This window comes from Sesamum indicum, linkage group LG6, assembly GCF_000512975.1.
Source record: "Sesamum indicum cultivar Zhongzhi No. 13 linkage group LG6, S_indicum_v1.0, whole genome shotgun sequence".
Classification (NCBI taxonomy): domain Eukaryota; kingdom Viridiplantae; phylum Streptophyta; class Magnoliopsida; order Lamiales; family Pedaliaceae; genus Sesamum; species Sesamum indicum.
This window is the reverse complement of record NC_026150.1, coordinates 23,572,439-23,594,141: the sequence shown is the minus strand read 5'-3', so window position 1 is coordinate 23,594,141 and position 21,703 is coordinate 23,572,439. Positions and strand designations below refer to the sequence as shown.

General features: G+C 34.9%; 4 protein-coding genes across 9 annotated transcripts in view; 1 reads left to right on the top strand and 3 right to left on the bottom strand.

Moving 5' to 3' along the window:
* Positions 1–897, bottom strand: part of LOC105165635 (transcription factor bHLH3-like) — a gene marked incomplete at its 3' end in the record, with an annotated part of 2,175 nt that extends 1,278 nt beyond the window's left edge. Inside the window, 1 exon segment of the mRNA XM_011084711.2 lies at positions 2–897. Coding sequence (XP_011083013.1) covers positions 2–143 — 142 coding nt within the window.
* Positions 1,782–7,154, bottom strand: LOC105165633 (probable myosin-binding protein 4). Of its 6 annotated transcripts, none has more exons than XR_848099.2 (4): positions 6,945–7,154; positions 5,043–6,390; positions 2,760–4,887; positions 1,782–2,437 (listed from the first exon to the last, which is right to left on the bottom strand). XR_848099.2 is itself a non-coding variant. In XM_011084710.2 (4 exons), the coding sequence occupies exons 2-3, from the start codon at positions 6,253–6,255 to the stop codon at positions 2,936–2,938; spliced, it is 3,165 nt and encodes a 1,054-aa protein (XP_011083012.1). In that variant the 5' UTR covers positions 6,256–6,390; positions 6,945–7,154; the 3' UTR covers positions 1,783–2,437; positions 2,897–2,935. The 6 variants fall into 6 exon arrangements, 2 of the variants coding, with proteins under 2 accessions (XP_011083012.1, XP_011083011.1); XR_002287376.1 differs by having other exon boundaries at positions 6,988–7,154; XR_002287377.1 differs by lacking the exon at positions 6,945–7,154 and adding an exon at positions 6,812–6,938.
* LOC105165632 lies at positions 9,546–13,117 on the top strand. The gene is made up of 2 exons (XM_011084708.2): positions 9,546–9,663; positions 10,305–13,117. Exon 2 carries the CDS (start codon positions 10,412–10,414, stop codon positions 12,719–12,721), a length of 2,310 nt encoding a protein of 769 aa, XP_011083010.1. The 5' UTR covers positions 9,546–9,663; positions 10,305–10,411; the 3' UTR covers positions 12,722–13,117.
* LOC105165631 (trihelix transcription factor ASIL2) overlaps positions 18,326–21,703 on the bottom strand; it is a gene marked incomplete in the record, with an annotated part of 4,142 nt that continues 764 nt past the window's right edge. The window contains 2 exon segments of the mRNA XM_020694492.1: positions 18,326–18,679; positions 21,346–21,689. Coding sequence (XP_020550151.1) covers positions 18,666–18,679; positions 21,346–21,689 — 358 coding nt within the window.

Sequence of the window (21,703 nt, the reverse complement as noted above, 5' to 3'; positions counted from 1 at the left end):
ACTCCAAGATCCCAACCAGATGCAGTAAACTCCGACAACACCTTATTCGAAGCTGACCAAGCAAAATATTCAGCAGCTTCACTGCCTAATACCCTTTCAACCATATCCTTCTCCTCTTCATTCGACCAAAACTTACTTCCCATTTCAAATGACAGAAAACTCAACTCTCAAACGTTGAAGGGGAAAAGCCTCACCAAAAAAAACCCAATCTTAAGAACTAATTCAGAAACCAAACTATAAAACAATAAATAAAAGAGAGATAGAAACGGACCTGTAAATTTCTTTAAACAAGCACTCCCACAATTCTCCAAGAACCTAAAATCTTACACAAACCCCTTCAACTATTAGAATCTTGAACCTACAAATCCTAGGTCAGTGTTCAGAACAACCTTTTAGGGGAAAAGTAATAGGAGAAAAAAGGTCACCCAAAATAAAGACTTCAATTTTGTCAAGAATAAATGTCTGCAAAAAGAATACATGAGAAGCCCACCAAAACCAAGAACTTAGGAAATCTGGGTTTTCACCGAATCAAGATGAACACCTCCCACTGTATTTTCACTCCTCTAAGCAAACACCATAGCCCAACACAAGACATCCAAATACGCTTGAGCTGTTTAACGTTGGCACACAAACGTAGTCGGGATTACTTATAAAAGAAAAAGTCTTTCCCGATGTAAACATACAGAGGCACGACAAAAGATGCAATGCATCCCGATTAAGGAAACAAAAGCATGTTCCTTGAAGAACAGAGTTACAATTGCCTGAAACTAGAGATGGGTTCGTGAATCTGAACTATGTTATGCTGAGCTGAGAAAGACGCTCGTGTTTCATGTGAGGTTGAACTGATTCTGGGATAGGCACAGGGCCGCGTGCTTCTAGGGAGAGTCAGAGACTTTTTAAGTTGACCTTATCTGTTCGTTTTTCAAAATTCAACTAATCCTCGTCCAGGTTCGCTGTCTACTTGAGTTAAAATATGTCTTTTTATTTTTATATTGTGATGAAATATAATTTATTATTAATACTTATAAGGGAATAAATATAATATATATATATATATATATGGAGTAAGGTTAGCATTAATATATTTTTTTCTTAGAAGAACAAGATTATTAAATGAAAAAGTTAAATAAGGGGTAAAATTGAAAATTTATGTAATTTGTTTTGATGATGTCAGCATTTTTCTTTCAAACCCTAGCGAAAGAAAGTTGGGTGTAAAAGGTGAATTATCAGAGAGGATGAAAATGTAATTTTAAAACTTTTTTTTAAGGAAAAGTGTAATTTTTTTTTTGAAATGACATTTAAGTATAATTAAATCTAAACATAAATAGATTTTCTCATTTTCAAGTAAATAAAAGTTGAAAACTAAGAAATAAAATTAACAAAAAAACAAACAAACAAGTTTGGTCATTACATATAAGATTGATTATGTCCACACATCTGAATTTTTATGTAATTACAAATTCATATTAAATAAAACATTATAATTATTTATTTGAGATTTGCAAAACATTACTCAATCAGCAAGCGTAAAAGTACCCTTGTGCTTACCAGTTTCTTAATGTAACAGTCTATGTAATCGATTCACTTTAAAAAAAATGTAGATATTTTGCAGTGATGGAGGCTTCTGCTGTCCATATTACATGACCCGAATTTGTCAGTTTGATTCGGTTACCGAATGACTTGCTTGGAGAGTGTCACATCTGAATCCACATTGACAACAAAAGAAATTGGATCTCTAACATTATGCAATGTAGAAAATGTCAGAAAGGTAGAGTTATTGAGATGAAGGAAGGGGAGGACATGAGGAAATCTATATAGCCTGTAGATTTCAACAAGCAAATTTGCATTGTGTAAGAGATCAAAAGATATTGAAACAACTCAATGTAATATGTCCAGGATTGTAGAAGGCAGGAAGGCCTTGCTAGAGCTAACATGGATAGTAAAAGGCAGGAGGGCCTTGCTAGAGCTAACCTGAGGGCACACAGACATATACACAAGTTACATGGCCTCCTACTATGAGCTAGTTTGAAGAATAAAATCAACCTGTAACTCTACAGTTAAAACTAATTTTCAAAGGTTACAAAACCGAATCTATGGTCATCTACCACTGAAAAGAACAAAACCCGATTGGAAAATGGAAACTGAAAATAGGAACACTTAGTTTATTCAGTATGTTCCTACCCTCAAGCACACTTTGCTCGTCTGGGAAGAAAACCGTAAGTGGAGCTTCTATGAGAAATTTACTTGCAATTACTTTCATTTCTGTGCAGGCACTTGAGATACATCTTCATGATTGCATTCTTTCCCCCCACCCCCCCCAACTTAGTTACTGATGTAGATGTCTCTCTCTGTGTGTGCTTCTCCACTATAGAGCTCCACTTCCACCAATGATGCAGATATGTTACTTAGGTTTCTATCGTCAACTGCACTACAGCCCCTGAGAACAAGAAGTAGAACTACTCATTAGTTTATACATGCTTTATCTGCACAAAGTAACTTATAGGTGTTGTGTTTTTAACATGTAGTATGGACAGCAGAAGCCTCCATCACTAAAAATCCTATCCACATTTCCTTTTCTGTTTCAAGCGAATCGGTTACATAAATTATTACAACAAGAAACAAGTAAGAAATCAATAATCAAACTTGAACTACCAACAATCTACAACCAACTACTCAACTACCATTACGATATCCATACATAGATGAGACTCGGATCCAAGACCTCTTAGACGTAGACTCTTGATGGACCTTAATCTTACCTCATTGGCAATGCTTTGAGGTGACTTTGAGAAGTAGATATCTTATCAAACCAATACCATTTTCATCCAGAAACGATATATCTGATACTGTGGGAATTCTGCATAGAAGAAACAAAATCATGGGAACAAATGCTTACGTTGCAATTGAATGATAAGCAACATCACAGGATGGATAGTCATCTCTCTCTGAATTCTATCTTCCGCAACTCTTGTAGTTGATGAGCTATGTCCTGAATTAATTGCATTCCATCTTTTCCATTCCGGAGCAAGTTAGAAGCATGCTTGAGGAACTCTTGGTCAGTCTCAAGTGCTTCCAACCTGTCATGAAGTACTGCAATTTCCTTCTCAAAAGCAGCTGAGTTTATATGACCTCGTTTTTCTGATAAGTTGGCAGTCTTCTCATAATGACCATTATTTTCCTTGTCATGAGAAGAAGTACCATTTGGTGTAGTGTCTTGAGCAGTTTTTCCATCTGATGCAGCACTATTGTTTTGCACAAACAGAGCATTTTCTTCAAGCTCAACATTTAACACTTTCCCTGAGTTGGGAGGTAACTCTTCGAGATTTCCAGCTTCAGCTTTTATCTTGTCAGAATTTAGGCCATTTGGCAGGTCTTCTGAATTCCCACTACAATAAGCTTGATGGAGATTTTTCTCCAACTGATTCAAACATTTTGAGATGTAGAGTTTTTCATCCTCAAAGTTTGGTAATAAACTACTCATGGGACTAGATTTACCATTGGCTATTGAAACTTTAGCAGATTTTGAACCACTAGAAGTAGCATGACTGTTTTGAGAATGGGCCGTAACATGATTCTCCAAAAATGGGGTTCTTGTCTGTATATCCTCTATCCCTGATTCATCACTAATGTTATATCTGTAGAATTCTAACTCGATTTCCAAGTCTTGTAGTTCCTTCTCCCTTTCAGCAAGGAGATCATTAGCTCTTTCGAGTGCCTCCATATCATACTCTGCTTGTTCATCCATCATTCGTAAGTATTGCAGGGCCTCCATATGAAGTGCTGCCTTCTCCTCCTGCAATCTTGTAATCATGGCCATTGCCTCATTTGCTGCAATAGCAGCAGCATTTCTTTCTTCCTCCAATTCCTTATATAAAGATTTCAGGCAGTTTCGGTAATGTTCGACCTGTCTTCTTAGTCGATCAACAATACTTTCACCTTCAGTATCACTGACACTGATTCCATCCAAAGATTCATAGCTTGAGTCATTTCTTTTAAGTGACGCTGAAAATGGAAGTGCCTGAGAACTCGTTTCTTCGTCTTTGGTAGATTCATTTTGTTCATCATGAGGCTTGGAACTGGTCTGTTTTGGCAATAAGCCCAACTCAGACATAGAAATTAGCGACATAGACTTCATATCTTCTTCAGTTCTTGTAGTATAAGAGGTGTTAATTGGCTCAACTTTGCGCTCACCTGATAATTGCATGATTTCAGTATTCTGGCTCAATGAATCAGTTTGATTCTTACTATTTGACTCCGATAAACAAGTATCATCTGAAGTAGTTCCTGCAGCAGCTTCTATATGGATGGCTTCAGAATTATGTACTTCTTCAGTTCTAGCAGTATCGGAGACATTATTTGGCTGAACTTCATGCTCTCCTGATGGTTGCATGATTTCAGTACTCTGCCTCAATGGATCAGTTAGATTCTTACTGTAAGACTCTGATAAACAATTATCATCTGAAGTAGTTCCTGCAGCAGCTTCTATATGGATGGCTGCAGATTTATGTACATCTTCAGCTCTAGCAGTGCCAGAGGCATTAATTGGCTCAACTTCATGCACTCCTGATAGTTGCATGATTTCATTACTTTGGCCCAATGGATCATTTAGATCCTTACTATTCAACTTTGATAAACGAGTATCATCTGAAGTAGTTCCAGGAGCAGCTTCTATATGGACAGCTCCAGGTTTATGTACTTCTTCAACTGGCTCAACTTCATGCTCACCTGATAATTGCATGGTTTCAGCGTTCTGATTCAGTGCATCAGGTAGACCCTCACTCTTTGACTCTGATAAACAAGAATCATCTGAAGTAGTTCCTGCAGCAGCTTCTGTATGGATGGTTGCAGATCTGTGTACTCCTTCATAGGGTTCCCCAATATTTGTTGCTGCAAATACATCTCACAAGTTAGAGCAACCCAGTACTTGACAGAATGATGCTATAATCACATCCGAGCATGATTTTGTGCAAAGACAGATGATATACATGCTTACGAACACACCCATGTATAGGGGAGAGGTGGGATCAGGAATGGGAGCTTACTGTTCTTTGCAATTGTCGCAGTGTTGGATGAAGAAGGAACTGTGTGTACAGAAAGGTCAGGTAGTGCAGAGAGGGCTGAACTGCTAGGGAGAGAAAAGTTGGAAGTCTCTGCTGATGCACCCAATGATACAACATCAGTTCGCTTTGGAATATCATCTAATGGAATTAGCTTTGTGATCAAATGAGGAGTTGGCTTATGATGAGATACTTCCCAACTAAGCTCTCTCAGACCACGATCTATCAAGGCATCTGACAATGAAAATTTGACATTATTGTGCTCATTTAAATCAAGCAGATCAGGTTGATCTTTCATTTCAGAACTTCGATGTGTCTGCTTCTCTGAAGCCTCATTGTTCTCTGGTGTTTCTGTGAGGTCTCTTATGCCAAATCCAACATCGTATGCATGTTTGCTATAATTAGTACTACTACAACTCATACTTCCATCATCATCATCATCCTCTGATAATGGTACCTCTGACTCAGAATCGGATGATATTTTGAGCTTGGCATATCCTGCATTGGACAATGTGCCAACACCATTTCTCCCAGTTGACCGTTGTGTCGTTGGACCTACACATTTATCTCTCAGCCTCTTCATGGTATCGCGTCGACTGAGACGACTGCGGACAGGCGCACGAGGCAGAGGAGGCTTGAGATTGGCCTTAGAAGCCCCTAAAACAACTTGGTGAAGCTCGAGCAATCTTTCAGCACTAGATTTAGCTTTCCATGCCTTGTTGCAGCACGAACAGGTCTTACACCCTGAGGAACCAAGATGAATATGCTTATTCAGCAGCAAGTTCTGGAGAACAGATCGCTCAACGTTCACCCATAACTTACCAACCTGCAACTTACACGACTCAGAATCATTCTGCATTGCAATTGGCATAAGGCATTCTTCACACATCCCATGAACATCAGCAAGTTTTTGATGGACAGTACAAGACACCAAAGACGAGATCTCATCTTTATGGTTACTGCATATTAGACTCCAATAACATCCTGGTTTCCGTTCCCCAAAAACATGATCAAGCCTTGAGCATAAAGGACAAGGTGTTTGCAGTTCACAATAGTGAGCAAATCTCGTGAGCAAATATGAGAAAACCGCATCGACAAAGAGCAGAAACATTAAGAGCCATTCACAGGCAGCGGCCGACAAGACAGTCATAAACCCACGGTGTTTCCTCTTCCGTGCACACGCAATCTCAGCAGCCATGACAACAATGTATCTCCAGGAATCACCTGAAATCTTCAGACACTCAAATCCTACATTACTTCTCACTCTTCAATTAACTTATCAAGTCAAAAATCCTTCTCCCGGGGAAATCAACAGAGGCTTCACTCACTCCAACTGTAGCATAAACAACAACAAAAACAATCAACAAAACCAACCAAAGCATAACACTGGGACAAACATCAGTACTAAGAGAAGTCGAAACATGAAATTAGGTTAACAAATCAAGAATCAAGTCGACATATACCAAAAAAAAAACATTTCAGAAGCCGGCATTCACCACTACACACAAACCAATTCACATCGCAAAACATACAAAATTCCAACTAATGGAGAAAAGAAACCTAAATTTCATCATGTCGACATAAACCAAAAATCCGTGCTAGCAACCCATCAATTACCACCAGTAACAATCACCGAAAAATGCACATTGATTAAAATGACTGCACGCACAAAACAAAAGCATTCGGAAACTGCGATTACTCGATTGCCCATATCATTAACACAAAAGAGAATTGGAAAACACACACACACACACATCAGTGTTCTTCCAATGCAACAAGATGAGAAGAAGCGGCGAAGGAGACGAAACGGATGATGATTACAAATCATGATGATCATGAATTAATGAGGAAAATTATTTACAATCCGCGTCCCAGAAAACGACAGACCGTTGTTACCAACTGAATTTCAGATTCACAGGCTGTGTCCGACCTTGAAAAACAACAAGAATTCATCCTCAATTCCAATTCATTCTCATCATTTTCAAATAATTCTTCAGCTGGATTTTATCTTTTTTTTATATATTTGTGTGTGGGTGGGGGAATTGTTTTAGTGCAGAATCAAGAAATACTTCAAACAATCACTAATTTTAATATTTAAATCTTATTTTTATATGTAAACAATTTTACTTAAATTAGTGGGATTTTGAAATTAATATGGTAGTCTCTATTCTATAAAGATGAAGAGATTTTAGGTGGGTTATTAAATTTTTTCATCTCTCATCATCGGTATACAGTTCATCAATTTTAGTTAGATTCTATTCCCATAAGAACAAAATATTAATAATCTGATGAAAATGGTATGTTCCTCCACGCAATTGCCAATAATACATAGTCTGCACGTGGACGCACGTCTATTTATGATTTGTGAACACCCATCAGCTCATGATTATGTTTTTTTCCCCCATTAAAAAAGAATAAAAAACTTCACCAAATATTATCATTTGTTAATATTATTTATAGAGCGAAGAATCATATGATTGTTACATATTTGAATTTTTTAAAATTAGATATATGTGCCATTTATTTTTTATTTTTAATAAATATAAATTTCATTAAGTAAAAAAGTATAATCGTACAATACAATAATGTTCAATCGAATCTAAGACTGATCCGCTTTGCAAAATCCCGCCCCGCCCCTTTAGCAATTATTTTTATATAATTTTGCTTTGCGTCTTTATAAAATATGAATGAGCATTATTGTTAATGATACAAATCCATCCTTTTAATATAATTTATAAAGTATTGTTAATCCATAAAAGACTATGACTTTTCAAATCCATCCTTTTAATATAATTTTTTTTAATGTAAAATGAATTATATAATATAAACAATACATTCATTTAATTTTTTTAATTTCTTGATAGGTAATTCAATTTAAATTAACATAATTTTTTTACTAAAATAAATTATATAATTAAAATACATTACTAACTTTTTATTTTTTTTATACGGAGTTGGATATATATAAATTATTTAAGAATTCACATATAATACCATAATTTTTTTACATATGAATGAGCAAATAATAAATATTATTTATAAATAAACTGAGGCAAGTTTGGAACAAATTCATAACTCACTCAAGACAGAACCAAGTTCAATAAATTTGGACCTTTGGATCTGAACCCGCTAATGTCAAACGAATTCTGTTCCAATGCGAGAGAATGTGTCAACAACCACTTTGGAGCACATCAGCCTTAAGAGGACTCCCTGACTATTGAGACTTCTTACAAACGAGGGGTACCCCAAGATAAAGTGAGTAAGAAAAAACTTCCTAGTGGCTATGACCCACTGCGGATGAGGGGTACCCCCTAAGACTGAAGAAGGACTTCAAACTCTAACAGACTTTAACAGCCTACCCCGGTTGTTGGGGGGGGAGTATCCCCCAACTACCCTTCAAATTCGAAGGGGATCAATCAGTACTAAATTTGAGAGAGATCAATCTTATTCCAACCATTCCAACCACATTCTGCAAGAATCTCGGGTGGGGGATAGACCTCCAATAGAAGGGACGCCCCTATAAATACATGTTTGCTCCTTCATACAGAGAAAACCTTTTGAATACCCTTCACACCCCTCTGACACATTTTTCACTCCCTCTCGTCCCTCACACATTTGTTGCTCTTTAAACATTGTTTAAACATTCCACAAGCACATTATTACGTATTCTTGTTATTTTCACCAATTTTATTCACTATATCTCAATTATATTGCATTTATCTACTTTTCTATCTTCATATTTTTAAAAATTCAATACTAACTTGGGTTTCAGAGTGCTAATGCCTTTTTTGCAAGTCCCCCTTGAATAACATTCATTTTGGCCCAAACCTTGAACAATTATCTAGATTCATTGGACTCGTGCATTTTCTGAATGCATGACAATGTTAAAAGAAAAACATGAAATTATTGGAACTCAATTTAGAGGGTGTTTGACTAAACTAATTTGAAAGATGTTATATCCTTATATCATCTAATAAAATATTTTGAAAACTTATAAAATATTAAATTTTATTTTAGGAATAAATTCATGAAGCGTTTGAATAAGATAATATTTCAAAGATTAGAAATTTGTTATCAACTACTTAATTTATTTTAAAGAGCTTATAAGCTCATACATCTTATTTTCAACTATTATAAAATATATTATTTAGAAAAATATTAAATTCTTTGTAATATCTTATAAAATATATTAAAAAAAATTATAAGCTCACTCAAATACTATCTTAAAAATTTGCAGACGAAATTGACATGGTAAATTATCTAAAAATTAAATAAAAAAGTGAATATTGTGTTATTTGACGTTATAATTAAAATTAAATCACACCACTAATAAATAGTAATGGTAATTCATAGGGTCCATTTAAATTTTCTCAGTTTGAAAAAATATGAGAGTCCAATATTACCCTTGGAGTACGGCAACTAGTGCAGGGTGAGGGGCAGTATGGGAAATGTAGAAAAAGGAGGAGACGGATATGAATCGCGATGACCTAAATACCCTCTATCTGAGTCCAGCATTGCGTTTGTCGTTGGCATTGGAGAGCTCCGAACGCTCCTCGCCTCTGCCCTTCAAAATTTTCTGAGCTTCCTTTGCCCTTCCTTTTTTCAGGTATTTTCAATTCTCTCCTTTTCCTCTTTTCGGTACATATAAACCCCAACGATTCAATATGTGTTGCCCGCCAAAAAAAAGTTTCGAACTCGTCGATGTTTTTCTTCCTCTGTGTGTGTGTGTTTTGATCTGCGTGTGGTGTTGTGTGTAAACCCTAATTTTATGGTTCGTAGTTGATTTGTTTGGTTTGGCTGTGTTTCTTGTCTCTTTGTTTCTGTTTGGTTTTTGCTGGGGTGAATTTCGGTTTCGATGTATTCGAGGCTGTTTGAATTTTTGAATGAAGGGGTGGTTTTTTCTTTTGTGTTTTGCTGTTCGATTGATTGGGATTGGGGGCGTATGTGGACTTCTGGATGATTTTGTTGTGGTTTGTGTTGAATGATGTAGGATTTGATGTGATTCAAATTGTTTTTGCCGTTTAATTGGGTGGGTCACTTTTTTTTTCCTTTTAAGGGTTTTTTAGATGGTTCTTGTTTTTATTATATGTGCAATTGTTTATGTGATTGTATGAGCTCATGTGCTTGTGATTAGTTCATTTTTAGTATTTGAATTGAACATGATGTAAAAAGAAAGGAATTTTTAGAATATCAGGAACTAATATGATGGAAATTGGATATCTAATCGGTTGGGATTTTGAATGGCAGTCAGTACATAGTCTGAGAAGGAGAGGAAAGGCACCTGAGGAATAAGAGTTTGATTAGCTTTGTGTAACAAATGGAATCAGGATCTGGTGATTGATTAAAGACGAGATATGCCGTTAGTTCAGGAACTGCAATTTGGTCTTCAGCATAGTCATAACATGGAGATTCGACAGGGTCGTTCCGTAGGAACGTTGGTACAGAACCATGAGCCTAATATAGACTTAAGGGCAGTGGATGATAATGAGATGGGTTTAGGACAGGGTATCAGTCACAGTTATTTTCTTGTTCCGGCAATTGACCAGGCAATGGATCTTCCACATGGCCAGGATGGTGAATATTATAATGAGTATGATCAAGACAGCAAGCATGAGAACAAGGGTGATGTGGTTGATCATAGAGCATTGAATGGTGAAATTGGAGAATCAAGAATCAATGAAGATGATAGTGGGGGACTCCACCATAACAGACAATTGGCTCTTACCTCACAGGGCGATGAATTGGGTTTTGCAGAGGATAATGATTTGGCTGTTATGGAGAACCATGACATTGACAATAACATGGATCTTATTGTCCATCAGAACTCTGAAGTGGGTGCCATCTCCACCCCTCAATCTTCTGGTCTGCAGCCTCAATTTGTGATCACTTCTCCTATTGTTCAATCCCGTACAGAACTTCCTGCTCCCATGCAAGAACTAACTGTCGGGCAAGAGTTTCCTGATGTGAAGAGTTGTCGTCGGGCATTGAGGGACATGGCAATTGCCCTGCATTTTGAGATACAGACAGTTAAGTCGGACAAGAATCGTTTCACTGCCAAATGTGCTAGTGAGGGATGCCCGTGGCGAGTTCATGCTGCTAAGCTTCCTGGTGTTCCCACTTTTACCATTAGGACCATTCATTCAGAGCATAAATGCAGTGGAATAGCTCATCTTGGTCATCAGCAAGCCTCTGTTCAGTGGGTTGCTTGCTCTGTTGAAGAACGCCTCAAGGAAAACCCACATTGCAAGCCGAAAGAGATACTTGAGGAGATTCATCGTGTTCATGGTATAACTCTGTCATACAAGCAGGCATGGAGAGGAAAGGAGCGTTTCATGGCATCTCTTCGTGGTTCATTTGAAGAGGATTATCGCCTTTTGCCACAATATTGCAACCAAGTAAGACGAACAAATCCGGGGAGTATAGCATCAGTTTGTGTCAATCCGTTGGACAATAGCTTCCAGCGCCTATTTATTTCATACCAGGCATCAATCTATGGGTTTCTGAATGCTTGTCGGCCTCTTATTGGACTTGATAGGAGCTTTCTGAAAAATAAGTACCTTGGAACCCTGCTTTTCGCTACAGGTTTTGATGGAGATGGGGCACTTTTCCCTTTAGCATTTGGTGTTGTTGACGAAGAGAATGATGAAACCTGGATGTGGTTTCTTTCTGAGCTGCATAACCTTCTTGATACTAACACTGAAAACATGCCAAGGCTTACAATCTTGTCCGATAGGCGAAAGAGCATTGTTGATGCAGTAGAGTTGAACTTCCCAACTGCTTTTCATGGATTTTGCATGCTTCATCTTAGTGAGAGCTTCTGCAAGGAGTTCAACAATACCCTTCTTGTCAACCTTCTCTGGGAAGCTGCCAATGCTCTTACTGTCATAGAATTCGAGGCAAAACTTTTGGAGATTGAAGAGATATCCCAAGATGCTTCCTATTGGGTACGGCGTGTCCCACCTCGCTTGTGGGCCAATTCACACTTCGAGGGGACACGTTTCGGTAACCTGACAGCCAATGTTGCTGAGTCACTCAACGCTTGGATTCTTGAAGCTTCTGGGCTCCCAATAGTTCAGATGATGGAGTGTATCCGTCGGCAGCTCATGACTTGGTTTAATGAGCGGCGTGAAGCCAGCACACAGTGGACATCAGTATTGGTTCCTTCTGCTGAAAGGCAAGTCTCCGAGGCTCTTGACCGTGCACGAACCTATCAAGTCCTCCGAGCAAATGAAGCTGAGTTCGAAGTTATATCCCATGAAGGAACCAATATCGTGGACATCCGCAACCGCTGTTGCTTATGTCGAGGGTGGCAGCTATATGGACTTCCATGTTCTCATGCTGTGGCAGCTCTCCTTTCTTGTAGGCAGAATGTTCATCGATTTGCTGAGAGTTGTTTTACAGTGGCTACTTATCGCAATGCATACTCTCAGACTATACATCCTATTCCTGATAAAACGCTCTGGCGGGAGATGTCTGGAGGGCCAGAAGCTGAAGATTCTACTGAAGACATCATTGTGAACCCACCTAAGTCACTGAGGCCACCCGGCCAGCCAAGAAAAAGACGAACTCAAACTGGAGATCGTGGTCAGTCAAAACGCGTTGTGCACTGTAGCCGCTGTTGCCAGACTGGCCATTTTAGGACGACCTGTGCCACACCTATATAGATGGCCGAGTGTAGGATTTGTGGGTATCTTGTTCTCCCTGTAAAGAATAGGCTCTTGGGAAGCAAAGTTGTCTGAGCAAGTAATTAGGGATGTCGTTTCTCTTTTGTATTCAGATGGATTAGTTTTGGGGACAGATTTACAGATGCTGTTCAGCAACTTGGGTTGGTGCTTCAGTTGCATAAACTACAGCTATTTAGACCGAGTTGATGAAAATTTCCATGAGGATATTTTGTACTTTGGATAAGGTAGCAAACTTCAAACTGATGGCGAATGCACCCTGCTGGTTGGACCAGGATAACAACAATCTCAAACTACATGGTGTATTTTGTGTTAGCTTAGCCCGTTTCTAATTACTAGTCTACCCTATATTTGTTTTCCTTAAGCCAGATAGTAGAACCTTACAAAAATTTATCCACTCTGGAATAGTTATCTGATATTATTCCTATATGATATAGGAATAACATAAATTAAATTGCCATAATTATTAATGAAAATCATTTTTTTAATAATCATGCATTGAGTTGAATGAACAATTATATTATTTAGTGGGAACATTTTTGTATGAAAAATTAGTTTTTTCTATTAGTATTCAATATATGATGATATAAACGACAAAAATTTGTAGGAAAAAGATAAATATGAAATATACTGAACCCAAAGCTAAACAAACTAGTCAATATATCAAGTGATATTGATAAGAAAGGTGATGGTATCTCTACTCAAGAAAAAAGAGGACCAAAACATCAGACTCTGAAATTCAAATTTCGAGACCCTTAATAATTTCAAAAGAAAATTCAAAAAATCAAGCAAAAGGAAGATGTTACCAGCAATCAACATGATAATAATAAATAAAAATATCGAAAACGAGACAGAATTTATGGGAACATGAGTTTAGATAATAGTTAGGGATAATTTGCATTCCTTCTATGAATTTAGTGTAATAACACGTATAAAAAAATAATTGAGAATCAATTGAATCACTTATTTTTTATAAAAAAGTACTTTTTGTAATAAGATAGACAAAAATGTTCAAAAATACCATTGTGATATAACACAAAATAACTAGAAAAAATCATCAAAACTCATAGGATTTAGTCCATTGAGAACTTTCCTAGCATAGATATAAATGACAATTAGTTAGATCTCTTGTCATATTACATTAGATAAAAAATGAAAATTAACTAAATAAATTATCTTGTAAGCTAAATATTTTGAAGAATAAAACAAGTTAAAAGACAAATGGGAATCAATTAACTACTTATCCCCTGTAAAAATACTTTTTGTAGTAAGATATACTAAACGTAATTTGATTATTTGAGGTGTAATAACTACTGCGTACTTTATATGATTTTTCTTTATTCACCTATAATATGATAGAACAAAATATTAATGTACAAGATTTAATTTTTTTAATAATATATGATAGAACTTGTTCCTTCTAATAGTTGCGTAACACCCTTTTTGTTTTCAAAATTTAGTTAAAATTCTCTTGTGTTAAAAAAATAGGCAAAAAACTCTTTGTGTTTTATAAAATACAGTAAAAAAGCCCCACTCTGTTTTTTCATATTTAAATTAATTTATTTATATTTTTATTTTATTTAAATATATTTAATTAATTTAAATTATTTATTGAGTCCAAATATATTACAATAAATTATATTTATTCATGAAATATATTAATTTAATACAAAACTCCTAAAATGTATATACATTTTTTAAAAATTTAAAAGCTGAATTGAAAAAAAAACACAATACATATTTAGTATACTAGAATTCACATTTTAAATTAAAATTTTATATGCAATATAAAAGTCACTTATAATAATTATGTACTATTAACTAAACTAAATTATTATTAATTTAAATATATTTTATTTATTTATAATTAATACTATTGAATATCAAAATACCAAAAAATTAATATCAATTATTTTTAAAGTATATTATTCATTATAAATAATATTGAAATCAAATATTATAATTAAATAAATTTGAAAAAAATCACACATACACCACACATAATATATATATACTATACATACACCACACATAATATATATTATATATATAAATATATATATATATAAGTATATTTTAAATTAAAAATTAATGGTTATTAAAACAAGGTTATAACGGAAAATTCAGCAAATATTGACATCATTAGGGCTTAACTAACGGAAGAGGAGAGCATGCAACATTTAAAAAATATAGGAATTTTTTGCCTATTTTTTTAATATGAGGAGTTTTTAACTAAATTTTAAAAATACATGGGGGTTTTATGCAATTTACACATTTCTTAAAGCACTAGATGAATTTCTTCAACAAGACATTTTAAGAAATAGATGCAACACTGAATTAACTTCACTCCATCTATAGAAAAAAAAACAAAATATAACTAGATATTTTCATTCAATTATGATTACTTTATATATAAACTATAATTTCATACCCAACAATTTATTATAATTACATCATTTTGATTTTATATATATTGCATTTACCAACTTACAATATATGAAAATTTTGAATGAGGGATAAAATTAAAAATTTATATAATATTTTTATTGATATCAATATTTTTTGTTCAAATCCTAACGGAATGGGGTTAGGTGTAAATGGTGAATTCTCAGAGGGGGTGTAAATTGTAATATTGAAACTTAGTATAATTTTGCATTTTCAGAGGGGGTCTAAGTGTAATTAACTCTAATTATAAATACCTTATTGTTATTTAAAAAATTACCAATAATCCTTTGATTTAGCTAATTTTCTAACAACTAACCAATTTTTTTTGTCTCTATTAGATTTTTATCTATTTTTGTGATAAACTGACAAAATATCTTTACGTACTATAAATTATAATTTTACTTATTTTTTTAAAAAAATTAATTTTTTTATGAATTAAGTGAATTATCATTTACCATTTAAAAAATTTTCATCCACCTCGTATGAAGTTTCTAAAAAATTTCAATTTTTTAAAAATTAACAAGTTTAGGTTTTCATCTAAAAAGTATATAATCTCATCAAACATTAGGTGGTACCGTAGTATCTATATTTTTTTTAAAATAATAAGAAGTATTTATAATTATACCAAAATTTAGAAGCGATTGTTGTAATTTATCGTTTCATAATTCTTGGCAAGAAAATAAAAACTTATATGGAAATTTGGAAAATCATATCTCACATTTTACTTCAACCATCTTTATACGGCGGGCCATTGATACGCTGCAGCCCAAGGGAAAAAAATCACTGGCCCAGAAGAAAAACTCGTAGGCCACTCTAACTAGCAGCATGGATGATTTCCACGTGGCCAATTATCCTATGGCCACAATTTTTTCATAGACTTATTTGTTATATAGTCCCTTTTTTAAATAATATTTATTACTATATATATATATATTTAAATTGTAATGTGGTCCAAGTCACATTGTTATTGTTGATAATTAGTCAACTTATATAATAATTTCTTTTATTAATATTCGTATCTTGACATACTATAAAGAATATTCTTTTGTACCTTATGATTTTAAACATAAATATTTCAATGATAAAACATTTTAATCCATTGTTCCAAAGAAAATAATAATCCAAAAATATTTTATTTTGTCACATATTTTTATAAGAAAACCTATATTAAACATCCTAATATAAACATATTTTAAGATAATCATCTGTTTCCTTTTATAAAGGGGAAGATTTTATTAATCCATGTCAAAATGAAAATGACTGATATTTTGTAATAACCCCATTCGTATGAAAAGACATGACTCCAGCTACACAATGGGTCGGGCAGATCTAAAATCGGCATAGATCAACCCCATAAAATGTCCGGCCTAATACTGTTTTGTCAGTTATTAAGTGGTTTTAAGCTTTTAAATGGGTTTCAATTCGATCTATTTTTAAACCTTAGCTCCACCCATGGACAGACCATGTTAAAGCTCGATTATGACTTTTACTTGAGTTTTTCTATTGAATAATTACTTAAATTTATTATTGTCTTATGCAATACATAATAATAAATTAGATTAAACAAAAAATTTTAACTAGAAAGAAGAAAGCAATTAAAGCACATAATGAATTAAATAATTATTATAACAAACTTACAATAAAAAATTTATATAAGAAAGCCAGTAAAATACTTAAAGTAAACATTGAAAAGATAAACAAAGGTATTAATGAATCAATGTAATAAAAATTAGAAATAGAACAATCAGGATAAAAGTTTTAGAGTTTCAAATGTTTAAATATCTACTAGTATAATCAATTTACAAATATAAAATAAAAATACATGCCAAATATTATTAAAACAAAAATAATTCGCCTAGCTGGGCTGCCCCATTAGTCCGGATCGATCAGCCAGTCTCAGGATTAGGCAGTCTTGGGTTACTAAGTTGAGCCGATCTCAAGTATTGATAATAAGGATCGGGTCAAGAGTAGTCCAGTTCAAATTGGATCTAGATCCAATAAATTTTTATTCTATTTCACATATGCATATCATATGTATATAATTTTAAAAAAAAATTATATACATGAAGTATGTATATAAAAAAAAAATAAAAAAGAGTAGAACTATAATGCGAAATTTAGTCTGCTCCAATGGCTAGTTTTTGAGGTAGGGTTGCCCCAAAATCATAGTTATGGTGATGATCGCCATGGACGGATTAGATTAGACTAATGACATAATGTTTATAAAATGTGGCCTGTATATGTGAAATACGCAATAAGAATTGTAATTGACCTAACCCTAAGCAGCGATGGCGGCACCACCACATACCAATAAAATTCCAAAAATCACCAAAATATTAGGGTTAATTACACTTTGACCCCCTTTACAAATGCTTATTCTTTGATTGACTTGTTCCCGGAATATTTTCAAGTCCTCAATTTTACGAACTTTCTCCAATTACACTACCCGAGAATACCGAGAACTTGAAATACTAAAAAACAAGACAATCAAAGAAAAGTATAAATTTATGGAGGCTTAATTTTATTTTAGAAAGCGTGTTGAGCCTAATCATTAATATAGTGAAAAGATAATTGGACTATAAAAGGCAAAATGATCATTAATTAGGCCTAAGAACTAAAACCGTTTAATATGTTAAAAATTGAAGGACTACAATAGAACTCCTAAATATAATGAGTGGCAATATATGAATAACAAAACCGTAATTATCCCTCATCAAACATTGTATCTGTGTATTGCATGTAGCTGATTTAGTGTTGTTCCCAAGCCCTTTAAGTTTCTTCAGGCATTTCCTGTCATATGTCGACCTCAGGTATACAATTTATGCACCAATCTCGTCACGGTGTGCTCTTATTTTTTCAAATTCGTGTTCACACAAATGCAAAGAATACAACATATTTCACATTATACCACCTGATTAAATAGATCGAAACCTATCAATCGAGTAAATACAAGTGAACTTTTTGAAAGGTACATAACAACAGGAACTATGTACCAAGATCCGAGAAAATCATCATACGTGTAATGATGAGCAAAGGATCTAGTACTTCTATTTTATCCTCGTCCTTCGGTTATGAACTAATTAAACAATAGCCGTGGCGTTATATGTCAACAACATAGATAGCATTTGTTTGACGCTGCAATAAATTAACAAACATCAAATTCTATTTTTAGTGACATTTCTATACTGTTTACCAAGGTCCGGCAGAGTAAGGAGACGGATTTAAGAATGAAAAGGAGTAGCATCTAAGAGAGAATTAATAACTTGTACTGAGTAATGTGTCGCCTCATTAAGCTAAAAACACAGAAGCACTTCACAATATACTCCACCCCAGAACAGAACTAGACGAACGAAGCTTCACGCTGAGTATCTATTGTAACATCTAAATTAGGCACACCTGTACGTATATGCAGAGCTAACTGAGATCTACTGCTATTTTCAAGAATCATTAGCCGATCACTTGCCAAATCTTGCGGCCGCGTCTACAAGTAACTGTCTGTTGCATGGAAAATAAGATAACGTCAAAAAAAATTCATTTTGGAAGTAGCAAACTTTGTGGGCATAACATAATTGGGCATGAGGGATGACGAATTACATGAACAGAGATATTTGTGAGTTCAAATCAGTGACAAATGATAAAACGAAAACATGAAACAGTAAATGTACTTTCAGCAAATATTATAGATGAAATAAATCTCTCAATTCAAATTCATTTGCAGGGGGAATATCAAGACTTGTTGGCTAAAACAACTAGAAACAATATCAGTTTGGAGAATGACATTGGCATCAGTTTGCAGTTAAGTACTTGCTAGCATTATCAGAAGAAAGAGGCAAAACGTTTATTTAAAAGAGAAACAAGCCGAGTGCATTGTTCAACCTTATTCTATATGCTTTCTATGTCGTGTAGAGTGTTGGCCAGCAACCATAAAATGATATACGGCAGACACGATATTTCAGTTATCAACAGAATAAATTATGCTACTGCAGTTTGATGAGCAACATGATTAAAAGTGAAGAACTGAAGTTTATAGATGCATAGACAAATTTTTAGATTCATGAAATGCATGTTAATATAGAGAAGGATCAATATAAGGTTATAAACTACTGTTATTCCCTTCAGACCAACCAATCTAAATGAAGATGAAAAGAATCAGGAGAAGAAATAGACAAGTACTCGTGTCATGAAAGAGCACATGGTCATGTTTTTCATGTCAGCAAAGTGGAAGACAATTGTGTATCTAACTCAAAAACCAAACAAAAAAAGATTCAATTCTCCATGGAACTCACAGGATGCACCTGAAAGACTTAGAACTAACATCAGAGGGCCTCAGACACTGGAGGAACCGAAAACTTGTTATTGGGGGTGGTTGGTTTGAGGACAATGACATGCCAGCTATTATCTTTGCAATAAATGCTTACAGAGAAAAAAGATGAAGAATCATCATCATTATTATTATAAACTTCTGAAGTTCAACAAGTATAGTATGTGAAGAAAACAACAGAGAGTACCACTTTAGTAGAACATCAAAATCCTTTCCTAGTCACATGCATGATTGAAAAATATTAGTAATTTAATTCACAAATACGAACAAAACTTTGAAAAAATAACGAAAAGGAAAAAGGAAAAGTGAGGGCACAAACGTGAGACTATACTAAAATGATAATTTGACAAAATGGCAACTATGTTTTATCATTAAGAAAAATTGTTAATAATACATAATACACAGATAGATATAGATTTATCTATAAGTAAGAACTTGAGGAAGGGTTTACATGGAGCCACTGGCTTGCCTCAACCCCTCACCCCACCCTCACATCAGGAGAAGGCATGCAGAGGGAAAACGGGGAAATAGAAGAAGAGTGTATGTCAAGTTTATTAAGGTATCAAACATGCATAGGCATTTATCTAAATATTCTGTTGCAGCAGGAAAGTAATAAAACAAAAGGCTGCAAGAGAGTATACCAGCAACAGGATCCATATCTGCCTCTTTTGGGCTCAGCCCGAAGTGATGGAGAATGGCAGAATAAACTAACTTGCGAGGGTCGAAAGGCAAGGCATTCAAGCATTCCAGCAAGTTGATAGAAAATGGGAATGATAGGAAATGAGGGAATTTCAAGATTAAGCTCTATAACACTAATCAGTTTTTCAGGGTGTTATTTTGATGATATCATTATGTTCCTTGTAAGCAGCAACTTCCAAAAATGATAGCATGAACAAGCAACTTCATCAACATCTACTTCACTGAGGTATCACATTATTCCTTTCACATAATTCTCATCCAAAATTTTCAGAATAACGACTCCATGGTATCCAGTTAAAGTGCCCTCATTTCATACCTAGATGAATGTGGACATATATCCCACAGTAAATCAAACAATAACCAGACAGAAAAAATTGTCTGTACACCAATGCAGAAATAAACTATGACCTTCAATGCAGAAGCCTGATTTAATGCTAGACAGACAACAACCCAACTTCGATCCAAAGGAACAGCAGAATAGCAAAATGCAGCCATACTGAAAATACTCCAAGTTATCCACCTTTCTATTGTATATGCATCACAGAGGATACTACACTGACTTACTGATACATTATTTTGTAGCAAACATGCAACGAATATGTTCAAGAGACAGATATTAGCAGATGTTGCAACTATGCGCCCAGCAATAACATGGTATGATTTTAACAGCGAACAAGACTAGAGTGGTTGACAATAACCAGGAAAGTCCCTGAAAATGCATTGTAACATCAACAACAGCTACCCACAATAAAACATTCAAATATTTCGAAAAGGAAATTCAAAATGTCAGGAAGTGATCACTGACCACTGATCGCATTTCGTTTGTAAACCACCAACAAAAAAATAAGACAAGAGAATTTCAGCATTGAAATGGTGACCATCAAGTTCTTGGCGGACACAAAATTTCATCTTCATGCTTATGGAGCATATCTCTGTCTTAACAGTTAGCACCACTTGACCAACAATGCCAATGCCAATCCCAATCCCATTAACTAACATAAAAGCGTTTGGAAAAGGCCAGCTTTTTAATAATATACATACAGAAATCACTTCATCACTTAATCAAGAAATGAGCTGCAGCTTTTACCCACAGCAAAAAGAAACATCAACCCAAAAGCAAGAGGTGTTCCTTAACACTTACCATTTTCCGAATTCCGCTTAACGCGTTTTAGCTTCTCAAGCTGGACCTGTGATTCCATGAAAACCTTCATTCTCTGAATCTCCAAATCCTTCGCAAATTGCATTCTTTGTTTCTCCAACTCCACCATCTGCCGCTGCTTTGCCTCCTCAACTTTCTCATATATCTTTGCTAACCTCGTAATTGCCTCTGCCAACCTCCAGTAGCCGTCTCCCACCATTTTTCCCTCCTCTTCCACCGGTCCCTTCCTTTTCCGTCCCAGCCGACCACCCCACGCTCCGGAGTCCTCATCGTCGTCGTCATCATCATCATCATCTTCAGCCTCCATAGCCGCTGCCGCGGCTGCCCTTACGGGGAAATT

Coding starts and splice junctions, on each gene's coding strand:
- LOC105165632 (XM_011084708.2), top strand. CDS start 10,412: ATGCCGTTAGTTCAGGAACTGCAATTTGGTCTTCAGCATAGTCATAAC.
- LOC105165633 (XM_011084710.2), bottom strand. CDS start 6,255: ATGGCTGCTGAGATTGCGTGTGCACGGAAGAGGAAACACCGTGGGTTT. Junction 4,888..5,042: donor TGCGACAATTGCAAAGAACA/GTAAGCTCCCAT, acceptor ATGTATTTGCAG/CAACAAATATTGGGGAACCC.